The sequence below is a fragment of the Parasteatoda tepidariorum genome, chromosome 4 (genome assembly GCF_982258835.1).
Source record: "Parasteatoda tepidariorum strain Cologne lab strain chromosome 4, Ptep-v5.0, whole genome shotgun sequence".
Classification (NCBI taxonomy): Eukaryota; Metazoa; Arthropoda; class Arachnida; order Araneae; family Theridiidae; genus Parasteatoda; species Parasteatoda tepidariorum.
Genome location: NC_141758.1, coordinates 98268658 through 98289452, shown reverse-complemented (window position 1 = coordinate 98289452; position 20795 = coordinate 98268658). Strand labels below are relative to the sequence as shown.

The window sequence follows — 20795 nt, the reverse complement described above, 5'->3', positions numbered from 1 at the left end:
CATTCTCTATTCGGGTTTCCTCTGGTAATCCACCAGTCATTGCACATTTTGACATCAAAGAAAGATTTTCGTTAGTCAAATATTTTAAAGAAATGATCATTCAACTTTTAAGGAGGTATAAATTTCTAGTGAAAAGGCAGATAATAAATATTTTGAATAAAGTATAGTCACATACCCTTTATGTAATCCTTGATTAGTTTTGGATAAATTTGAAGTAGTCACATTTTTGAAATGCCATTTCTCGCCATTTTCTATCGCGTAGTCATCTGACTAGGAAGGACAGGGAGGAGGCGTTACTCATTATGATTAGTATACTGCGCATGCTTGAAAACATGCCTTGAGGGATCATCCTGTTTCCTGAGGATTCACAGGCATCCTCACGCTATACACTACCGTTCAATATTCACGATTGTAATTCTCGAATACGCCTGGGGAGAAGATCGGTTCCATGTCCTGATTTAATTGCAACTATGACGTTTTCTTTAAGAGCTATGTTCATTGTAGTTTTCAGTTCCATATAGTTTTCCAACTTAAAAGTTTTTAAGCTGTTTAAAAGTAAAGACTGAAATTGAATAGAGAGCTCCATTTTACGCCATCTATAGCCTATTTCGATTGCCAATATTCAGATTCAAATTAGAAGTTTTGGCTGCGGCAGCAAGTTCAGGCAGTAACAAGCTTTGGCTGAACAGAAATAGGTAGATGAAAGCGTATCCCAACATTCAATCACGCAATAATTTGGTGTTGGTGTTGTCTCAAAGAAAAAAATAACAGAATTTTCCCCCGGCTCTCTACAGTTTAAATTATTGGAATTTTTTTCTTTTTATTTATTTATTTTTAAACTATATTCGAACTTCAATAGTTTCGACTCTTCGGAGTAGCAGCATCTGTATAATTTTTCTTTTCGGCCAACATCCTCCTATCAACTGAGGTATCTCAAAATCTCCTTGAGTGTCTAAAATAAAAATCGAAGTTTAAGAAGTATAATGTGGTTTGCAATCTAAACAGATATAAGGAAATTTGAAGAATGGATAAAACTAAGTAATTATATTTTCCCTGTTTATCATGGTTGACGATTGAGAGTTAATTTCGGATCTGCATAAACCTGATACAGTTCTGTTTAAACATGTAATATAGTATTATAGTAACACACCTTTTATACTTTTTTTTCTTCCTAGTGTCGTTTCAATTAAGTTTGATTTAACTGAATTATACTAACTGACTCATTCGTAGTTATGTCTTATTCGATTTAATCATCGCATCGTTGATTTCGTTTGGCTAAAGTATACTTAGTTTCCCTTGGGAAGATCTTAATTCTTATTCCCTTTGAATTTTTTTCAAAATTTCTGATTGGAGAATTTAAATACACTTTTTATGGCCTAAGGTCATTTAAAGGGCTTTTTGGTATTTGACATTTCGAAGCTTAGTAGAAGGATGTTCTAATTGATATATTAGGGCAGTGTTCCCCAAAGTCTGGTACGTGTACACCCAGGGGTACGGGAGCAGTTTAGCGGGAGTACGCCTTCTTATACGAAATATCTTGCAACAAACGAAAATTTAAAAAGATTTTATTTAAAAACAAAGCTAGCCATGAAAATTTATGATTACGTATTTTTCTATTGGCAATTTTTTGCAAAGTTAACGGTTAATAATTAGTGGTGTCAACAGCCAATTGTGATTTTTAACTTTTGTGCAATTTTTTTATAGTAAAAAATACATTAATTTTTTTTATTAGTGGTACACAGCATTACGAAAAATTTAAAAAGGGTACACAAAAGTAATAAGTTTGGAACGCACTGTATTAGGGAATTTAATCCTGTGGTAGAATTTTTTCGGACTTTCTGCAACATACCTCTTTAATACTAATATCTTTCAGCTAGATATTTAACAATAACAAATATAAAAACTTTAAAAAAAATTAATAAATAAATAAAAATTGAATCAAAAAAATTTTTTTTTTTAAAATTGAATATGTGATTTTTTAAATTCTAATATGGGCGGTATTCTCGCATTTTGTAAAAAGATAACATACTAATTATTTCCTTTTATAGCATTTTATAATTCATCATCATATTAAAAAAAATAAAATCTCCAGCAGTAACTGCCGATAAAAAAGATAGACTGCGAAATCACACGAATCATACTCTTCAAAAAAGGGTTACTAAATGCCTGATTTCATTTCGAGATTTAGTTGTTGTGATAAATAATGTCGAATTTTAAAAGCTATGTGGAGATCAGTAGTAATAACTGCATGAAAAATTGGAACTAAAATTTCCACAGAAAAGAAAACTAAAATTTTTGTACTTCATTATTCTTTAGTTTTCATTATTCTCCAATAAGAATAGACATGGTGCATAGTGTTTTTAAAAAGTGCTTAAAGGTGCTTATTTTCGATTTTCATTTTTTAAAAGCCCTTTAAAGGTGCTTTTTTCATTGGGTGTTTTTAATATGTGCTTCCTTTTCGAAAATGATATTTTCTTCTTTACCATGTATTATGCAAGAGCGTGCTTTTCACATTGCTCTATTCAACGTATATACAATTAATTCAAACCCTATCAATCTACTTCGGCGTATTGTCAGCCCGTAGCTTATGAAATGACATGGGGCTATATATTGCTACAAAAAAGAATTGTGTGTCTGAATAATTATTTTTTTTCAATTTTGAAACTATTATGGATGGTGTTTTCTACACTAGAGAGCGCTGCAAGCTGTTGACTGCCCATACTTCCGGGGTACTGTTTTTTGTGTGTTTTGAAGCCTTTCGGCTCAAAACATGTTCATTGTATTTTGAGATTCTCTTAAGTAGTATTTCTTACATACATGTATAAAAACATGCAAGAGAAGATAATATTACTCTAGGTAAAAACAACAAATAATTAATTTTGTGTGTGCGGCATTTTAAAGTATCTGGATAAATTTTGTTTACTGAAATTTACATGATGTGATATGGCAATCTAAAAATTGTAATTTTTGAAAAAAGTAGAAAAATAATTTCTTCAATTGAAAAAGAAATGTTTAAAAACAAATGGAAAGATTGATCCAGAATGTAATATGTAATAAACAGGGTGCAAAAAATACGATATGACATAATATTATCCCAAAAACAGGTAATAGGTTAATGAGAAGGGTAAGATTGTTATGCATGCAAATGAAAATAGAATTGCATTTGTCTGACGTTTGACTAATGTTGTCTGGTGTTGTCGTATGACGGGTTTGTGTTTTGTTGAGTACCAGGCAAGAAATTGGTACATTAAACGCTGATTTCCTTTTTATGCGTTTAATGTTTAATTTGAACTGTGATAAACAATCTACAGGGTATAATTTTTTTTTTTTTAAATTATGAAATTGAACTCCTTTAACAAAAGAATTACTGACCCCAAGGAACAAAAATTTCAACACTATATTTCCAAAGCAATAAAAATCCTTTTATGCATTGCTAAAAAAAAACAAACTTAAAATTGCTTGATAGATAGTGCTGTGTGTGTAATAAAGTTGGGAGACGAGCTTTACTCCGCATTTTAATTTTGTTACATTTGTGCGAAGGTGCTTGCAGTTCATTTTCCAAATAACTTCATTCTACATGTTTTTGATCTGTGTAATGTTTTCTTTTTCTTTAAGAATCCGTGGTTTTCCTTCTAGTGACAATATTCTTAGTTTCTGTTAACTATCAGTGCCATCTATCCTTGCAATGTTAAGTTTTATTTTAACAATGCCTTAAAAAATACTATTGCTTTGGGAAAGGCTTGGCATAATTTGAATCACTTGATTTAAATCATAATTAAAATCGTATTTTAAATCACCTGATTTTTTAAAAAAAAATTGATTTAAGTCAACTGGGATTTTTTTTAAAAATCCTATTAATTTAAAAAAATTTATTTTTTTTTTAAAATTATTAATTCAAGCGTAAAATATTTTTTGTTCATTAATAATTAATAAATACATTCTTTAGAGTGTAATTTAAAAAAAAAAAAATCTGATTTCAGTAATAATGAAGGTTTTTTGCTAATAAAAAATGAAAGGACTATGCATGTAAATTATCTCATCCCTTTCATTATTTCATTAAAAAAAAGCATTGAATTAAATAAACGTATTTTTTTAAATATTAATTTAAGTATAAAATATTAAGATACAATCTAATTAAAAAGTACATATTTAAGGGTGATTTTTTAAGTCTTATTTCGTTGATTAGATTTCATACTAAGAAATAATGAAAAGGATATGCAGTTAAATTACTTTATTTCAAAATTGACTAAAAATAAGAAAAAAGTAGAATAACCGTTGATTAATTATATCGATTCATGCAATTTTATCCTTATTATCCAGTTATTTAAATGCAGTGCTTTTAAAAATTATAAAATATGTTTTATGTGTCTATGAAGACTTGTTCGATCCAGAGTAAATTCACACGCTGGTCTAAATTAAACTTTCTTTTCATTAGACATCTAATATACAGTCTACCAATTCTACAATTATTAGTCAACAATCATTAGCAAGTTGAGCTTGATTAACATTCAATGATTAGTTTTTAATAATTAAATGATAAATTTTTAACCATTTTAGAAAGTTTTTTAATTATAGTATTGTTTTTAAAAAATATTAGAAGTATTGTTAATATATTTTATCATATAGGTAGTTTGGTTAATACATGTAAAAAAAAATATTTAAATAATAAAAAATTGATTTAAATCAAATAAACTTGATTTTTCTTTTTAAAAAAATCCTGTTTTTGCTAACTTAGCTTTGGAAGCATGGTGTTACAACTTTAAAAAAAAAAAAATAATAATAATAATTACATTTTATTATCATTTATTTTTCTCCTTTCTCATGAAAAGCACAAAAAAGTCATGATACATAAAATATATATATTTTTCATTAAAAGATATTTTAAATTTTTTTTTATTTCTCTCTCGTTTTTTTTTAAATTTTTATTATTGATTTAAACTTGCCCTACCTTTTCGCGGTGCACTGGGGAATTTTTTACGCTGCACAAAGTGCTCCGCGTTGTATATTTGAGAATTTCTGATGTAAGGCATCAGAAAACTCAGAGCATAAATTAACGCACATAATATAATTGACGAATACATACCAATGTTTTTCCTTAATGATTGTTCTGCTCCAGCATTTTTTAGCACTTATTATTTTTTTCTTCTTAATTTTCAGGATTCCGAGTAAGTTGAGGCTGTTTATGCACAATAATTCTGTATTCTTCATCCTCGGAGGCACTCTCTTCATCACTCACTGGGCCTGGTTTAGGCTACAGAACAACGAACTATTTGTTCCCAGAGAATTAAATAAAGGTCATCCTTTCATGCATGCTGATACTAGGCAGAAATTTATCAATAAAATAAAAGGCTGGCTTCCTGGCTTTGGTAGTAATAACGAGCCTTCCGAGTCAGATTCATAAATTTTGTTTGTAATGTGTTGAAAATAAAATGCTGTTTCATTAGTTTTAATCCTGAAATTTCGTATATTTTTAGAAAAGTTATTTTGATTCATAGTGTGAGATAGTTTGTCTACGGTAAGAACTCCCCCTGCCACAAAGTCTGAAGGCGTTTGCTGCTATGGAAAAAAAAGAAAAGCGCATTTCTGGAAGGTTAGCTTCTCTTCACTCTAGGGCTAACACAATAGAGCGAAGAAAAAGATTCCCTTTCTGCAGTGATGGGCATCATTCACGAAAATTTTATTCATGATTAAATTTATTCAGAATAAATTTATTCTGAATGATTATTCATATGAAATTTAGTCATTATTCATCATTCATTATGCAAATGTATAAAAATTTTTGAATAATGATTGATGAATAAACTCATTAGTCATGACTAATTTTTCTGAATAAAATTTGAATAACCAGCTAAAAATGCAATCGATATGTCTTTGTCTATAACGAGATGCAAAACATCGTTTGCTCTTAAACGTCTTATTTTAGAAATTAAACTAAAAAAATAAGACAAGTATGAATATTTATTTTTATGTTATTTTAACTTACTCCAACGTAACATACTTAGTTGTGCTAAAAAGTAGGTTTATAACAGTTTAGTTACTTAAGTTCATTTTGAAATTTTGTTCTAAAATCTATAAAAGGCAATTTTTTTGAGTTTTTGAAAGCAAACGATAATATTTTAAATTTTTAAATAAAATTTTAATTTAAAAAATTAAACTCTTTTTTAGCCATGTAACCATTTCTCAAAAGTATGCATTATGTTAGACAAAAGTAAATTTTCTCCAAACATTATATAAATATACTTGAAAAGGCTTAACGTTTTATTTGTAGTTGTCATAATCGTAGTCAATTAGAGTATTCCGTGCCCATTTTTGTTGACCAGTGAAATTATTCAGTTATTCTTGACTAATGAATAAAGGATACTGAATAATGAATGATTTATTCTTTATTCGAAATATTTCTGACTAATGAATAAACATCATTCATTATTCAGATTTTGAATAATTATTCATCATTTTTTATTCATTATTCTGAATGACAAATGCCCATCTCTGCCTTTCTCTCTCCGATCCAAGCCAAAACCTGTCCTAAACAATGATCCCACACCCCTACTTGAAATAGTTATACCTCTTTACCATAATCACCGCCACGGGTCCAGACGACGGGAGTTCTTACTATAGACAAACTATACTTAATCTTGCTACTGCCTATATTATACATACAATTGAAAAAAGAGATACAAGAGAAAAAACTCCTTTAATTTTTTAAAATTTTTATTTTTAGAATTAATGAATATAATTGTAAGTTTCAAAAATGTTATGAAGTTCAAAGTCTCGGTACCTCTTTAAATCTTCCACGGAACCATAAGGTTCCGCGGAACACCATTTGTGAGCCGCTACTTTAGCCCATAGAAGAAAATCGTGATCATTCCAAAAATTTTCCTCGATCTGCATACAGACATAAGTTACGGTCGTAACAAGTTGTAGCGAATTTTAAATTTGCATGGTGAGTAGCGTTTTTAAAAAGTGCTTAAAGGTGCTTATTTTCGTTTTTTAAAAGCCCTTAAAGGTGCTTTTTTCATTGGGTGTCTTTAAAATGTGCTTAATTTTCCCTTTTCGAAAATTATATATTTTTTTTCTTTACCATGTCGATTTTCGCCACGTATCATGCAAAAGCGTGCTTTTTACATTGTTCTATTCAACATTTTCCCAATTCATTCACCCACCATCTAGTTCTGCGTACCATCAGTCCATAACGGTATGAAATCGCCAATCATTTTACATGTTTGATGAAATACTTGCGGGTTCGCATGTGCGTCTACTGAGCTGGGTTCGGTGAGATTATTGCACTCTCGTGTGCATTTCCTGCTGCATTTTGCAAGATATTCTCCATTTCAGGGCTTCATTTTTCCACCCTCTGATATCGAACCGAAAAATCTCTCGATTTTTCTATAATGGCTAATATGATCAAGAAAAGAGTTCTTTGTCAGAAACTAGTTAGTTTATCATGATCATGTAAAGTCTTTAAAAATTATCTTGCCTTTTGTTAATGTATATAGTGCTTGAAAATATTCTTTTAGTGCTTAAAGGGTGCTTATTTTTTATTGAAAGATTTGGCGACGCACCCTGATAATCACTGCCAAGGGTCCGGCGAATGGTTCGGGGAGTTCTTTACTTTAGAAAAACTTTGTATCATTTGGTAGGGATGTAACGAATATTCGGCTCTTTTGCCGAATATTCGGTTGGTTAAAATAAATGTTTAACCACCAAATATTCCGCAGAATGTTCTGCCAAATATTGAGCAAAATATTTTTAAAAAAAGTATTTTTCGTTACTTAATATTTAGCAAAAGTATTTTTTTTTATTTGATTGCGAATAGATTTAATAAAGAGTAATCTAAAATAGTATATTTAACTATACATTATTAGAAATGGTTTTTGTTCTGGAAGACTAATGGGAGAGCGAAATTAGAAGAAATAAAAATAGATTACTTTATACTGAATTATGATGAATCATCAGCTGTGCTCTACTTTTTTTTTAAAATTATATTCAGGCAAGAAAATTTCATAGTTTTTTTTTCTCCACACTTTTTGTTTTAAGATCTGAGAACATTTTTTGATATTTTTGTTACGTTTTTACTGCTTTTTATAGCATTGCATTTTAATGAAGCGTTTTTGATAGACGTAATCCTTACAGATTCACTTATTTTTCAAAGTTAAAGTTATGTTTTAAGAACTAAGAATTTTTTTTCTTCTTGTTTCTTTTTTATTTTTTTTTATTAACTCTTTTATTATGACACAATATTTTTTAAAGAGCGTTTTTAATAAACTTTTATCAACACTTTTTTTTCTACAAATACGGCATTGTGAAAAAGTTAAATTTAGAATTTTAGCGTTAAATTTTTCTTTTAAAAATTGAAAATGATTTTGTTTCGTTTCCTATCTAGCTTTTTTTTTTTTTTTTTCTTTTTAAAAAAACTTCCATTTTTATTGATGTTTTTCACTATGACGTCGCAATAAAGTGGTTTCCTATTAGACTTCTTTATATAATTTTTACTTAAAAATTCGGTGTTTGGAAAACTGAGTTGTTTAGCTTTAAAAAATTTCTATCGATATTACAATCGATTTTTATTTTTTCTGTTTCGCTTTTAAATAGAATCTTGTTTTCATGGGCTTTTAAGATAGCGCAGCATTTTTAAAATCGTTTTTCGTGGACTATATATCTTTAGCGTTTTATGGATACTTTTTTTTCTGGAAAATATTTTTTGCATTTAAATTTAGTTTTAAGAATTAGCGAATTTTTTTTCCCTATTTCTCTTTTCTTTTACAATTTTAGTTTTTTTTTTAATCTGTTAGTCAGTTTTTTATTTATCTTAAATATTTCTTATGGACAACTACTATAGGTTTTTCCTTTTACCCCATACCAATAATATAGCTATATATAATAGTATTGATTAGTTTTCAATAAGGACTAAACTTATTTAGGTATAAAAAAATAAAATTTATTAATAATTCTTTTAAGGACTATCGGTATTAGTCCGATTTTTTTTGCCGATTTTATATTCCTGAAAAAAAAAAAAGTTTTTTTTTTTTCAATAAACTCTTGTTAATTTAACATACTCATTTACAATACTTTCCTGAAATAATTTCTTTTTTAAAAAATAAAACTCTTGTTAATTTAGCATACTCATTAACAATACTTTCCTGAAATAAGTTTTTTTTAAATTTTTATATAAATAAAACTCTTGTTAATTTAGCATAGGGGAGAGTGGGGTCAATTGTAACAGGGTACGATTATAACAGAGCAAAAATTTCGAGTGTCGGGTTCTAGATTTGGTTCCTAGGTGGCGCACAAGGTGTATTTAATAAATCTACATGTACACCCCTGCTGGCAACCATTTTTATGTACTTTTGAAAGAGTTACCTTACAAAAGATATTTTCACGCTACGTAAGTACTTTTTTTGGTATTAGAATATTATATTGTAACAAAGTAATTTTGTTTAAACAAATAGAAATTATCAACCGAATATGTAAGTGGACACCTAAATTAACATTTCAATAAAAAAAAATTAGTTTTGTTAATTAACTAGCATTGTTTTCAACAAATGAAGCTGAAATGGCTTTTTGGGGACGATTGTAACAATAAGTAAAGGGACGATTGTAACAGCTGAAAATAAATAATCTTATGTTTACAAACCATTACTTAACTCTTTAAGAAGCGCCTATAATTTCCTATATCATTTATATTATGTTGCATGTGCATTATTTTATTTGTCACCTTTCACAGCATAAATTAAAATTTTTAACCCCTTAAAGTTAAAAGTTTAACCCTTTAGGTCCCTGCTCATTATTATTTTTACTCTTAAAATATCACTACTTATTTGATCAATAAAAAAATGTATCACAACTATGATAATATGTATAGTTAACTATGTTTTAGTTGAATTTATGAAATGTTACAATTGACCCCGTAAGTGGGGACAATTGTAACAAGTGCAAGACTGTCAAAAATTGTTAATAACTAATATAATGACATTTATAATAAGGTATTTATTTTTTTTCTAGTAGAGGATAGTCTACCTTACTCGTGTGTCAATTAATATTAATAATATATTGGATTTTTGTTAGTTAAAAATAGTTAAGTAAAAAATGTTACAACTGACGCTACTCTCCCCTACTCATTAACAATACTTTCCTGAAATAAGAATTTTTTTTTAAATAAAACTCTTGCTTATTTAAGATACTCATTTACAATACTTTCCTGAAATAAAGGTTTAAGACAGCTGAGCTAAAAGCTGACAGCACGAAAATGAAACGGACTGCGATTTTTCTCAAACTTTTATTCAGTGTTCTATCATTTAATTTCTCAAATATAATATATACAATATGAATTAAAGAGACAAACAATTAATTAAAGAGAGTCCTTTTTCGTGTGTCATGAATTAGAATGACTCCATTACTTCGATGATTGGCTGCTGATTAAATTCTCTCTCCAAATGATTCTGAAACAAAAAAAAGGAATTTGTTGTCTTCTCTAAGACTGGAATATTTCATCGGGATGAATCAGCCCTTCATCTGTAAATAAAAAAAAAACACATTTTGTAATGTAAATATAGAAGTTGATAATATTTCTCCGTGTTGTATTGATTAAGTTCAGATTTGATTCAGAAGTACTTAGTAATACTTCATTTACGTCGCATTAGAGCTGCACAATGGGCTATAGGTGACGATTTGGGAAACATCCTTGAGGATGATCCGAAGACATGCCATCGCAATTTTGATCCTCTGCAGAGGGGATGGCACCCCCGCTTCGGTAGTCCGACGACTTGAACGTTAAGGCGAGTACTGTACGGTAGAATTGTTTAACGATGTCCCTAGGCAGACTGATGACACACCCACTCCCTGGCCGCTGCTAGTGATGTTTGGTGGTCTACTGGGAACCGTGTTTTATCATCAGTCTACCGATTCAGTGGTTGAATAAATAGTATCACATTTTCTGTTATTATATATTTTGTGTTGCAGGATTTTATTTTATAGCCGTCGTTAAACAGCTGACCCAATTTTTGGATTTACGACTACTAATGTTCAACTACGAAGCCTTGTAATTTTGAAATTAATACAGAAGACATGGGAAATTTCACGCCAGCACTGTGGTTGGTGCAAGCTGGATGCGGCATTTGTATCGACCAGCCATCTCTGGGATTCGAACCAGGGTCACTACATTGGAAGACGAATGCTGTATCTCCTGTGCCATCGCATATAAGAATCTCGAGGTTGTTGCGACAGTGGGAAATAGGATAATCAATTATACGTTTGGTCCGCTAGCGTTTTCTTTAATTCATGTTAAATGAGTGAATCTTCTTTCTTTATGATCACGCAAATTAATACAAACACGCTCTATAGCAGAAAATAATTAATCAAGCGATAAATTAAAGAGGCATCTCTGAGAAATATTGACAGCATATAATTACACTAGTATTTTCAGCCCTGCGCTACACTATCAAGATCTTTTTTATTAGAACCTTGAACCATTTCTAATTTAAGTGCGAGAGTACACACATGTATAGTTGAACCACCCTGATTAACTTTTTTGATCTAGTGATAGGATCTTTACGTTCTACAACTCAAACTTAGTGGTTCGAAGGGATAAGCGCAGACAAGATACAAAACCAATCACAAGAATGCACTTTCGCTGAATAAACATAATTTTTTTCCCCAAAGGTTTCGGATTTCTGACCCCTCAAAATAAGGGGTTCGTCCCTATCTGCGTAATATGGTCCCCATAGTTTGGTCAGGAGAACGACCCAAAGTTTGAACCTCTTAATGTTAATTTTACTTTTTGCGTATTTCGCCATATATCAAGAACTTTTTAAGCGAATTGAAAACTTTTTGCATATAATTATAAAATTTGTTTGTCCAAAGATAGCACAAAAAATAAATGTTAGTAATGATTAATGATTTTTTTTTAAATTATTTTATTTAATAATGTTCGAAAAAAATTTGAATTGTAACGGATACATTCTTCAATTCAATTTTTCATGGCAAAATACAAAATGTGAGTGAAATCGGTCGAATAGTTTCTGAGAAATCAAATTTAAAAAAATAGATAGTTAAAATTTGATTTCTCAGAAACTATTCGATCGATTTCACTCAAATTTTGCCTTTTGCCATGTAAAATTACATATTTTAAAATAATGTAAAAAATGTAGGCTTTACGATTCAAATTTTTTCGACCATTATTAAAAAAAATAATAAAAAATAATAATTATTTACTAAAACTTATTTCTTGCACAGAATTATTTGAGACAAAAAATTTTTAACTGTGGATAGCTCTCATGATTAAACAATGGGGACCATATTTCTCAGATTGCGGTTATCCCCTATATTTTGGGGGTAAAAAAATCCGTATCCGTTGAAAAAAAAAAGACATGTTTATTCAGAGAAAACACGTTTTTGTGCCTGATTTCGCAACTTAGAGTATCGTCTGCTCTAATTAATTAGCATGTTTCAGGTACCCCCTCGAACCATTAAGATTGAGTCCTAAAACGTCAAGATCCGATTATTAGATCAAAATTTATTTACACATTCTTTTTGGCGCACTGTGCGTTTAAAGAAGTTATCTGAATATATTTATACTAATTTTCTTTTTTTCTTATCTGATGTAATGATCCAGGATCGCAGAGAATTAGAATAATTTTTTATGTTCCTTCTAAAACTACCAATTTTTTAATATTGTACGTTATTGAAAGTTTTTTGAACTACTTCAGATTTTTTCAAAGCATTTAATATAGTTCTGTATTAAAAGTTTTTTGAACTACTTCAAATTTTTTCAAAGCATTTAATATTGTACTACATAAAAAGTTTTTTGAACTACTTCAAATTTTTTCAAAAATTTTAATATTGTACATTATTAAAAGCTTTTTGAAGTACTTCAAATTTTTTCAAAACTTATTCCGCATTAAATATTCCGCATTATTTCTAAACAATTTGTAATAAAAACATTTTTGTGAACTTTTGGTGAATCATAGAGCATGTCATAACGAACATTTAATAAAATGCATACACAGCGTTAAGATCTTAAGTCAAATTACTCAATGCGCTTCAGCAATTTAGCATTCAAAAGGGAAATTCTGAAATGTCAATTTAATTGACCAACATTGATTTTTGTTAACAGCCTAGTACACATTATTTAATCGATTCAAGAGAGAGAGAGGCTCTCATTAAAATGTCATGAGCAATCGATTAAAAATCAGTCAAACTCTTACTGTTTCTGTCTATGACTTTCTCCATTAAAAGTTGCGCAAAACCAGGATTCCTTGCAATCTGTTCAGCCAACAAACTAGATGACATAGATCTGGAAACAACACATTGTTTTAATGAAAAGGTTATGTTAAAACTAGAAAGCATTTAATGATTAAAATATGTGTTGAAATTACGAACTGAAATTAAAAAAAACTAATTTTTTCATTGAGTATAACTTAATGGAGCAATATTAGTGGTGTACAGTGAGCAAAAGAGGAGTTTCACCTTAAAAAACGCAATTTTGATGGCACAATTTATTTATTTTAAATCAGTGGTTTCCAACTGGCAGCCCGCAAAACCTTTTTTTTTTGTGGCCCGCGAACTAAAATATATTAGTTATCATTTTTTTGCGGACAATTTTCATAAAAGATTTGTATGGGTTTAAAATATTTTTCTCGTTAATAAAAACCTAATTTCTTCATTTCTGTGAAATTTATCATACCAACGGTGCTAAAAATTTTTTTTCTCAGGTTTTACACCCAAGAAAATATTTATTCAAATACAAAAATAATCGTGTATGTTGCTCTTTTTTATTTCATTTTTTTTTTTGTATTTTGTGAATATAATTTAGCATGTGTGTATCAGAGATTGTCTCGAAGAAATTCTCCAATTTAACTTTTTGAAACCACTCATTTTGGAATCAAATATTTACACACACATTTGTTAATTTTAAATTTAAAATGTAAATATCTATTCTCTGGTGGTTGCAGCAGACGAACCTCAATTTTGTCATTGAACATTTTGTGTGCTACTATGTAAGTTTTAATACCAATCTTTTTAAAGTTTTATACCTTAACAATTAGATATCTGTTGCACATTAATTGTTTAATACATGGGTGCACATTAAAGTTATTGTAGCCCGAATTTTTTAATTTGCAATTAAATATTTTTAAAAATCTACTTTTTGTTTTAATTTGTAATTCAATACTCTTGTTTTGTACAACTTGGTGAAAATCTGACTGTAATATTTAATGTTCCTTCAAACATAAAAGAGTCCTATATAAAATTTTGATGAAGTATACGACCCGCCATTTGATTTGTGTTTTTAATTGTGGCCCCCGGCCTCATGTAAGTTGGAAACCCATGCTTTAAATCGATTATGTGATTCAAGTGAATTAAGTTATGAAATCGGACGTAGCTTTTTGATAACTTAGGGGTGCGGAACAATTCTAAAATGGCGTTCAAAGGTGTACAATCATTCACAAATTATTAGAATTTTTCAAAATATGGAAAGAAACCCTGAAATCTAGGTGGGTAGGTGAACAATAGTAATTAATGATTTTAGCAGAGGAAAACTCAAACTTATGATTAGAATCGAACTATATAGTACAAACTGTTAACAAATTCTATTTCAGTATAGTATCACTCGAAAATATCTTTCGCGAAAAGTTTAGCTTTAGACCCTTGTCATTTTGTGACTTTATTTCTGAACGGTAAATTTATTAAAGATATCATGTGTCGTTGTGTACGCTGCCCGAGTGAAAATTCTTGATTGCCCAATCAAAAGTTTTTGATGGTTTATGTAGGTTTTAGTGCGATTCATGATGGTCCAACATCATTTGATAGTCACCATCACCCAACATTTTCCATTATGCGCTTATGGTTTTTGATATGCCAAGTTGCCAACTAACTTTCCTCTTCCATATTGGAAAATGCTATTTAATACTATGATGGTGAACCATCAAGAGATTTGATTGTCATGAATGCACAATTCATGATGGTTCTAATTATACATTTCCATGATGGTTTATTTGGAATTCTTGTTGGTTCTCAGGAATATACCATGAAAATAATTTTTTTTTAAATGTTGGACCATCATAAATCAGTCCGAATTCCTACATTTGGTTGCTCATGATCGTTCCAACATTGGATTTTTAAGATACTATGATGGAAATTCGTGATGGTCCATAAAGATACAACAATGCATTTCCATGATGATTTACATTGGGGAGATGGTGACCTATGTTGGTCACTATCAAAAAATATAATGGTTCATGATAGAATTATTGATGATTGCTTGAGAATATGTTGGTTCATCAACGGAAAACCATCAAAAATTTGACTTGGGTGGATGTGATAAGTCTTGAATTGGGATTTTCGGCTTCCGACTATATTCAACTTATCGGAATTGAAATGTAAGAGCAGTTTAAGTGAACGTCAACTTGAAGTTCGTTTCTAGAGTACTACATCTGGAAATTATCTTTCGCAAAAAGTAGTAAATTTATTAAATTATACCCAAGTCAAAATTTTTTGATGGTTTTTCATTGATGAATCAACATCCTCTTGATGGAAACCATCAATAATTTCATCATGAACCATTATATTTTTAATGGTAATTAACATAAGTAATCATCACCCCCAAAGTAGGAATTCGGATTAATTTAAGATTGTTCAACATAAGAGTATCGACTTGTTTTGATGGTTTTTTCATGTTGAAGCATCAGAAACTTCCATCATAATTTCTTAATTTGATGGTGGAACGATTATGAACAACCATCACCCCTATCTAGGAATTCGGATTGATTTATGATGGTCCAACTTTAAAAAAACCCCAAATTGATCTGATGGTACATTCCTGAGAACCAGCAAGAATTCCCATTAAGCTGTCATGGAAATGTATAGTTGGAACCATCACGGATTTGCTGGTTTATGAGGATCAAACTTCTCTTGATGGTTAACCATCATAGTATTAAAGTAGCAGTTTCCATCATTGAATATTTTGAAAAATATTTTGGCACATTAAAAACCATGAACGCATAACAGAAAATGTTATTTGATGATGACCATCAAATGATGTTCGAAAATCATGAATCGCACTGAAACCAACATAAACCATCAAGAATTTTGAATTGGATAGCGTGTCTTTTTATGAACGGGAATTGGTAAGTCCTGAATTGGTACCTTTGTCGTCTAGAACAATTTTTTTCTCCAATGCCGACCTGTGTTAACATCCGTCAATTCAGGCCTATACAGGGCGATTTTCTTGGCCTCTCTTTCAGGGGCACCATATTAGGTGGACCAACGTCGCTCCCACAGTGAGGACAGATAGTACAGAGAAGGAAAGAACATCCATGCCTTGCTCGGGATTCGGACTCTTAACCTTTCTGATGCAAGGACAGTTCCCTGCCCCCTGGACAGACCGGTCAACTCTTCTAGAACATTCAATCAAGATGTCCAATTCATAGAAATTAAGATGTCTGTACTAACCTGAGGTCGGAGGAGAGATCTTCGAGCCCTTCAGAGGTGTGGGGAGGAATCCTCTTTCCGAATCCTCGGGCGGTAGAAAGGGCGGCGTTGCGGAATCCTCTTTTCTGTCGAGGGGCGCAACTGCACAAAGTCACCAGGACACAGAACAGAACCAGTGTGAGACGGCTCATGACTGATTCTGAAAAAGTGGCATTTTTTAAAGAACATATATAGGTTAGTTTATTTAACAAAAACTTTACTAATGAATCAGAAAAATTCCTCGCATTATAAAGAACGCAAATTTGAGCAAATAGAAAGCAGTAGCCTTCTTCTGTGTCAGTGTATGTTTTTAGATATGTCAAAATGTCGTTTCAGGAACACTTAACAGATATACACCGAAGAGCCATTACATTATGACTGCTAATAACATGTAGAACCACCTTTAGCCCTCAAAACTGCTAGCACCCGCCGTGGCATTGATTCCACAAGGTGCTGATAGGTAGTCTGAGGTATCTGGTATCAAGCGCTCACCGACTGGTCCTGCAATTCCCTCACATTGCGAGGCGGTAGCGTGGCAGCACGAATTTGGTTTTCCAAGTAGGACCACAAATGCTCTATTGGATTAAGGTCAGGTGAATTTGGGGGCCAAGGCATGACTTGAAAGTCACTGTAATGTTCCTCGAACCAATCCATGACGATTCGACCCTTATGACATGGTGCATTATCCTGTTGGTAAACACCATCCCCCATTGGAAAAATCGTTGCCATGAATGGGTGAACCTGGTCTGCAACTATGTTCAAGTAGCTTACAGACGTCAGGGATCGTTCTATGAGGATTATGGGTCCTAATGTGTCCCATGAAAACATTGTTCCTGGACGAGAAACCATGAAAACCTGGGCGAGCCCATTGTTATAGATGGAGGGTGGTCATAATGTAATGGCTCTTCGGTGTATTTGTGGTGTCAGACTGTAACAGTTGGGTGGATTGCATCATCTACTTCCTTATCGAAAGGCGTCAGTCAGGCCAGAGGGGAAAGCCCCGGTATCCACGGTGCCGTAGAGTCCAGACGGGAAAAGTCCCGAATAAATTAATAACTCTTACTCTTTTCCATAGAACAATCTAATTTAGCATTCATTCTTGATCCGGCAACACTGCGTGTAGGCAGCACTCACCTGTCATGATTTCGCTGTTAAACTTATTCTTTTTTTTATTAAATGTTAAGTTTCATTATTAAACTATTGTCTTTTTTTCCTCTCTTTCTTCACAAACTCCTACATATATATGTATCTTAAACTTATCTACAAGTAAAATGTAGAATTAAAATGTGTGTAATATAAAAATTTACCGAAACAAGCAACTCATAGTATAAAAGTTAAAAATCAAGCTCATAACTGAGCCTTTAAAGTTAGTATGCGATTTTGAAATGGCTTTGGGGGGTTATCCCAGAGTCATCACAATCTCAACAAAAGTCACAACTCAATAAATCTTAATCCTAATAAACCTGTATGAGCTATACCTGCATGCAAATATTGAAAAATAAAATCCCGTTTAGTATCTTTAGAACAAATTATTTTTTCCTTATTTGGCAATATACAAAACTGGAATGCTTTGGAATTAGCTTTAGTTACCAAAGAGGTGTAAATACATCCAGATGACGGTATCTTAATACCAGTAAATCTGTATGAGTTACTCAAAAATGAAATAGGGCACGTTCAAATTCAAATATTAAAAAAAAAAAACCAAATAAATAAAAAATCCCCCTCAGTCTATAAGTACAAATAAATTTTTCTTTATATAGTGGCAAACAAAACTGAAATGTCGCTTTAGTTACCGAAGAGGTATCCAGATGACGGTATCTCAATATCAGAAATCTGAACGAGTTACTCAAAAAGGAAATGTCAACACGTTTAAAGGGTAAAGATTTAAAAATAAAATCCCCTTTAGTACATATTTATTTTTCTCTTTTGGAGGCATGCGAAACTGGAATGATCTGGAATGTGGGTTTAGTTTCCAAACAGGCGTAAGTTAATCCAGATGACGGTATCTCAATAAATCTTAATCCCAGTAAATTTGTATGAGTTACTCCAACATGATATAGAAACACGTTTAAAGGCAAAACTATTTAAGAAAAATGTAATAAAATAAGTCTCTTGGTACAAATATATTTTTCTTCATTTGGTGGTACGAAACAAGACTGGAATATTCTGGAATGTTGAGAGAAATGGGGAAAAGATTCCAATTCTCAGCGATGCGTTATGGTTCGAGTTTGGAACGAAAAAGCTATGAATTTCAAGTAACTCACTCCTTTATTTACTACACGAAATCGATTAAACTAAAAAAGAACTTTGTTGCAGAAAATATTTCAATCTTTTTGCCGCAACCTTTTTCTTACTGTCCACTTATCAGATTTTTACACAATTGCATCAATTGGTTTGCAAAAATATTTTGGGATGCTTGTGAGCAATTCAACATTATCTTAATAAGCATAGAAAAAAATATTTACAAGTGTTTCTGTGGCGTAGTTAACTGGAAAGAGGTTTTTAATTTGTTACATAACAGATAATGGAAAAAAATTTAAAAACAATTTTGAAAAGAAAATGTTTATACTTTAAATTGTAATTTGCAATATTTTCCATAAGAAAATTAAGGGAGTTAAAGAAATAAAAATCAAAATTTACAAAATATTTATCCATGTATTTTGTAGTTTCATTATTTGTTACAAATTTTGTACAAAAATTAAAAAGTTTAAAAAAAAATCACAATTTAAAACTGCATATTTTTTTAACTTATTTTTTAAAAAATAGGCACAATTCTAAAAATTTTTATATTTCGAAAAAAAGGTATATAATTATGTAATTATTAGTATTCTACAGTAAAAAGTTCTTAAGGATATGAATAATTTTTTTTTGGACAATATGTGATCCTTCGATTTGGAAAATATCAAAAAACATATGATAACACAAGGGAATTCTGATATTCTTGAAGATTGATAAATTTCTAATCGTCTTAATCAGGTATATATTCACATTTCATTTTATTTACAGATTACAAATTTATTTCAATTATTATTTCATTTCGTACTACATTTATAAATACAAGTTACGATTTATAACTTTTTTTCATATAAAAAAGCAAATATAAAACAGGTTTTCGAACATTTTTAGGATATTATTATTCTTTTTAATGGCATTTTTTAAAGAATTTCTAAGTCATCAACATCTTATCCTGTTAATAATAATATTTCTTAAGTAATAAAGAAAAAAATTCTCAACATTTTACGAATTTTTATGCGCCGTCAGTTCCTCTTAAAATATTGCACGCACTCTTATGTGGTTCATAATTGCAGGACGATAGAATTGAAAAATGAACAGTTTAAAAACTCATTAAAGTGAAGCAATTTCACTACAAAAGAAAGTTTGCATCGCATAAATTGTTGATTGAGTTTATTTATTTCAATTTTTATTTTCTTAAAGCGAATAATGAAACGTCTGTTATTTGTTGCTGAAATAAAGGCATAAATTGAGAAAAGGTGGAATTTTTCTTTAATAGGATTTTAAAATGATTGATTATATAAAATAGGATGACCGCTTGAGCTTTTATATCTTCATTTAGAAAAAGAAAATATTGATAAACATTTAAGGTTAACACAAAGTAAAGAAATAAATGAAATAAAATATTTCAATACAGAGAATTCTGGAAATATGTAATCCATTCAACTGAATTATTAATCGGTAACCAATACTTGTATTTCTAAAGAAAATGTTTATACGTAAGAGGTAGCTATTTTTAGTTAGCTAAATTGAGTTATATATATTTTTGTTGTTGATTTTAATCAGATGTAACATATACTTTTGATTGTCTCTGTAACAGTGCTTAAAATTGTGGGGATAATAGAAATGTACAAAACCAACCTTCATCAATCTAGAGGTAATCGAGTTAGCATGTTTTATAAACTAGTGAATTGATGTTTAATAATAGTAGTGGTAGCTACGCTACAATACTCACTCACAAGAATTTTATCAGGGATAGAATACTACTAGTAGCCGTATTTGCGAAAGACCGAGAGAGCTGTATTAAGTTCACCTAGTTTTGAGCGTTTGTAGCGTTTCCGTTTGTGTGTGCGAGCCCTCCTGTGCAGCAGTCTAGCAGTCGAGTGAGTGAAGGATCACGTCGCATGTAAATGAGACTGAGAAACAACAGCGCGAGGAGGACGATGACGCAGTTACAATTATGCAAGTCAACTGTTCAATATGGAGCACTTATCGAAATAGGGTCACCAATGTGGAGAAAGTAGAAATCAACATTGCCAATCTTCATCAATCAAGAGTTACCTAAAGATTGAATCGAGCTAGCATGTCTTATATACTAG

General features: G+C 30.6%; 1 protein-coding gene and 1 long non-coding RNA gene across 3 annotated transcripts in view; one reads left to right on the top strand and one right to left on the bottom strand.

Annotated features, from left to right (window-relative positions):
* The first annotated feature begins 359 nt into the window (after nucleotides 1–359).
* LOC139425734 (uncharacterized) lies at nucleotides 360–5450 on the top strand. The gene is made up of 2 exons (XR_011636888.2): nucleotides 360–1038; nucleotides 5158–5450. It is a non-coding gene; the product is annotated as an uncharacterized LOC139425734 (long non-coding RNA).
* Nucleotides 5451–10262: 4812 nt separating this feature from the next.
* The window catches only part of LOC122271367 (allatotropins), a 57320-nt gene continuing 46787 nt past the window's right edge, over nucleotides 10263–20795 (bottom strand). The window contains exons 2-4 of one of the 2 annotated variants that reach the window (XM_043052369.3): nucleotides 16447–16624; nucleotides 13203–13291; nucleotides 10263–10439 (exon numbers count right to left, since the gene is read on the bottom strand). In XM_043052369.3, coding sequence (XP_042908303.1) covers nucleotides 10417–10439; nucleotides 13203–13291; nucleotides 16447–16616 — 282 coding nt within the window. In that variant the 5' untranslated portion in view covers nucleotides 16617–16624 and the 3' untranslated portion in view covers nucleotides 10263–10416. Of the gene's footprint in view, nucleotides 10513–13202; nucleotides 13292–16446; nucleotides 16625–20795 lie in introns of both variants that reach the window. The other variant, XM_043052368.3, reaches the window with a different exon arrangement.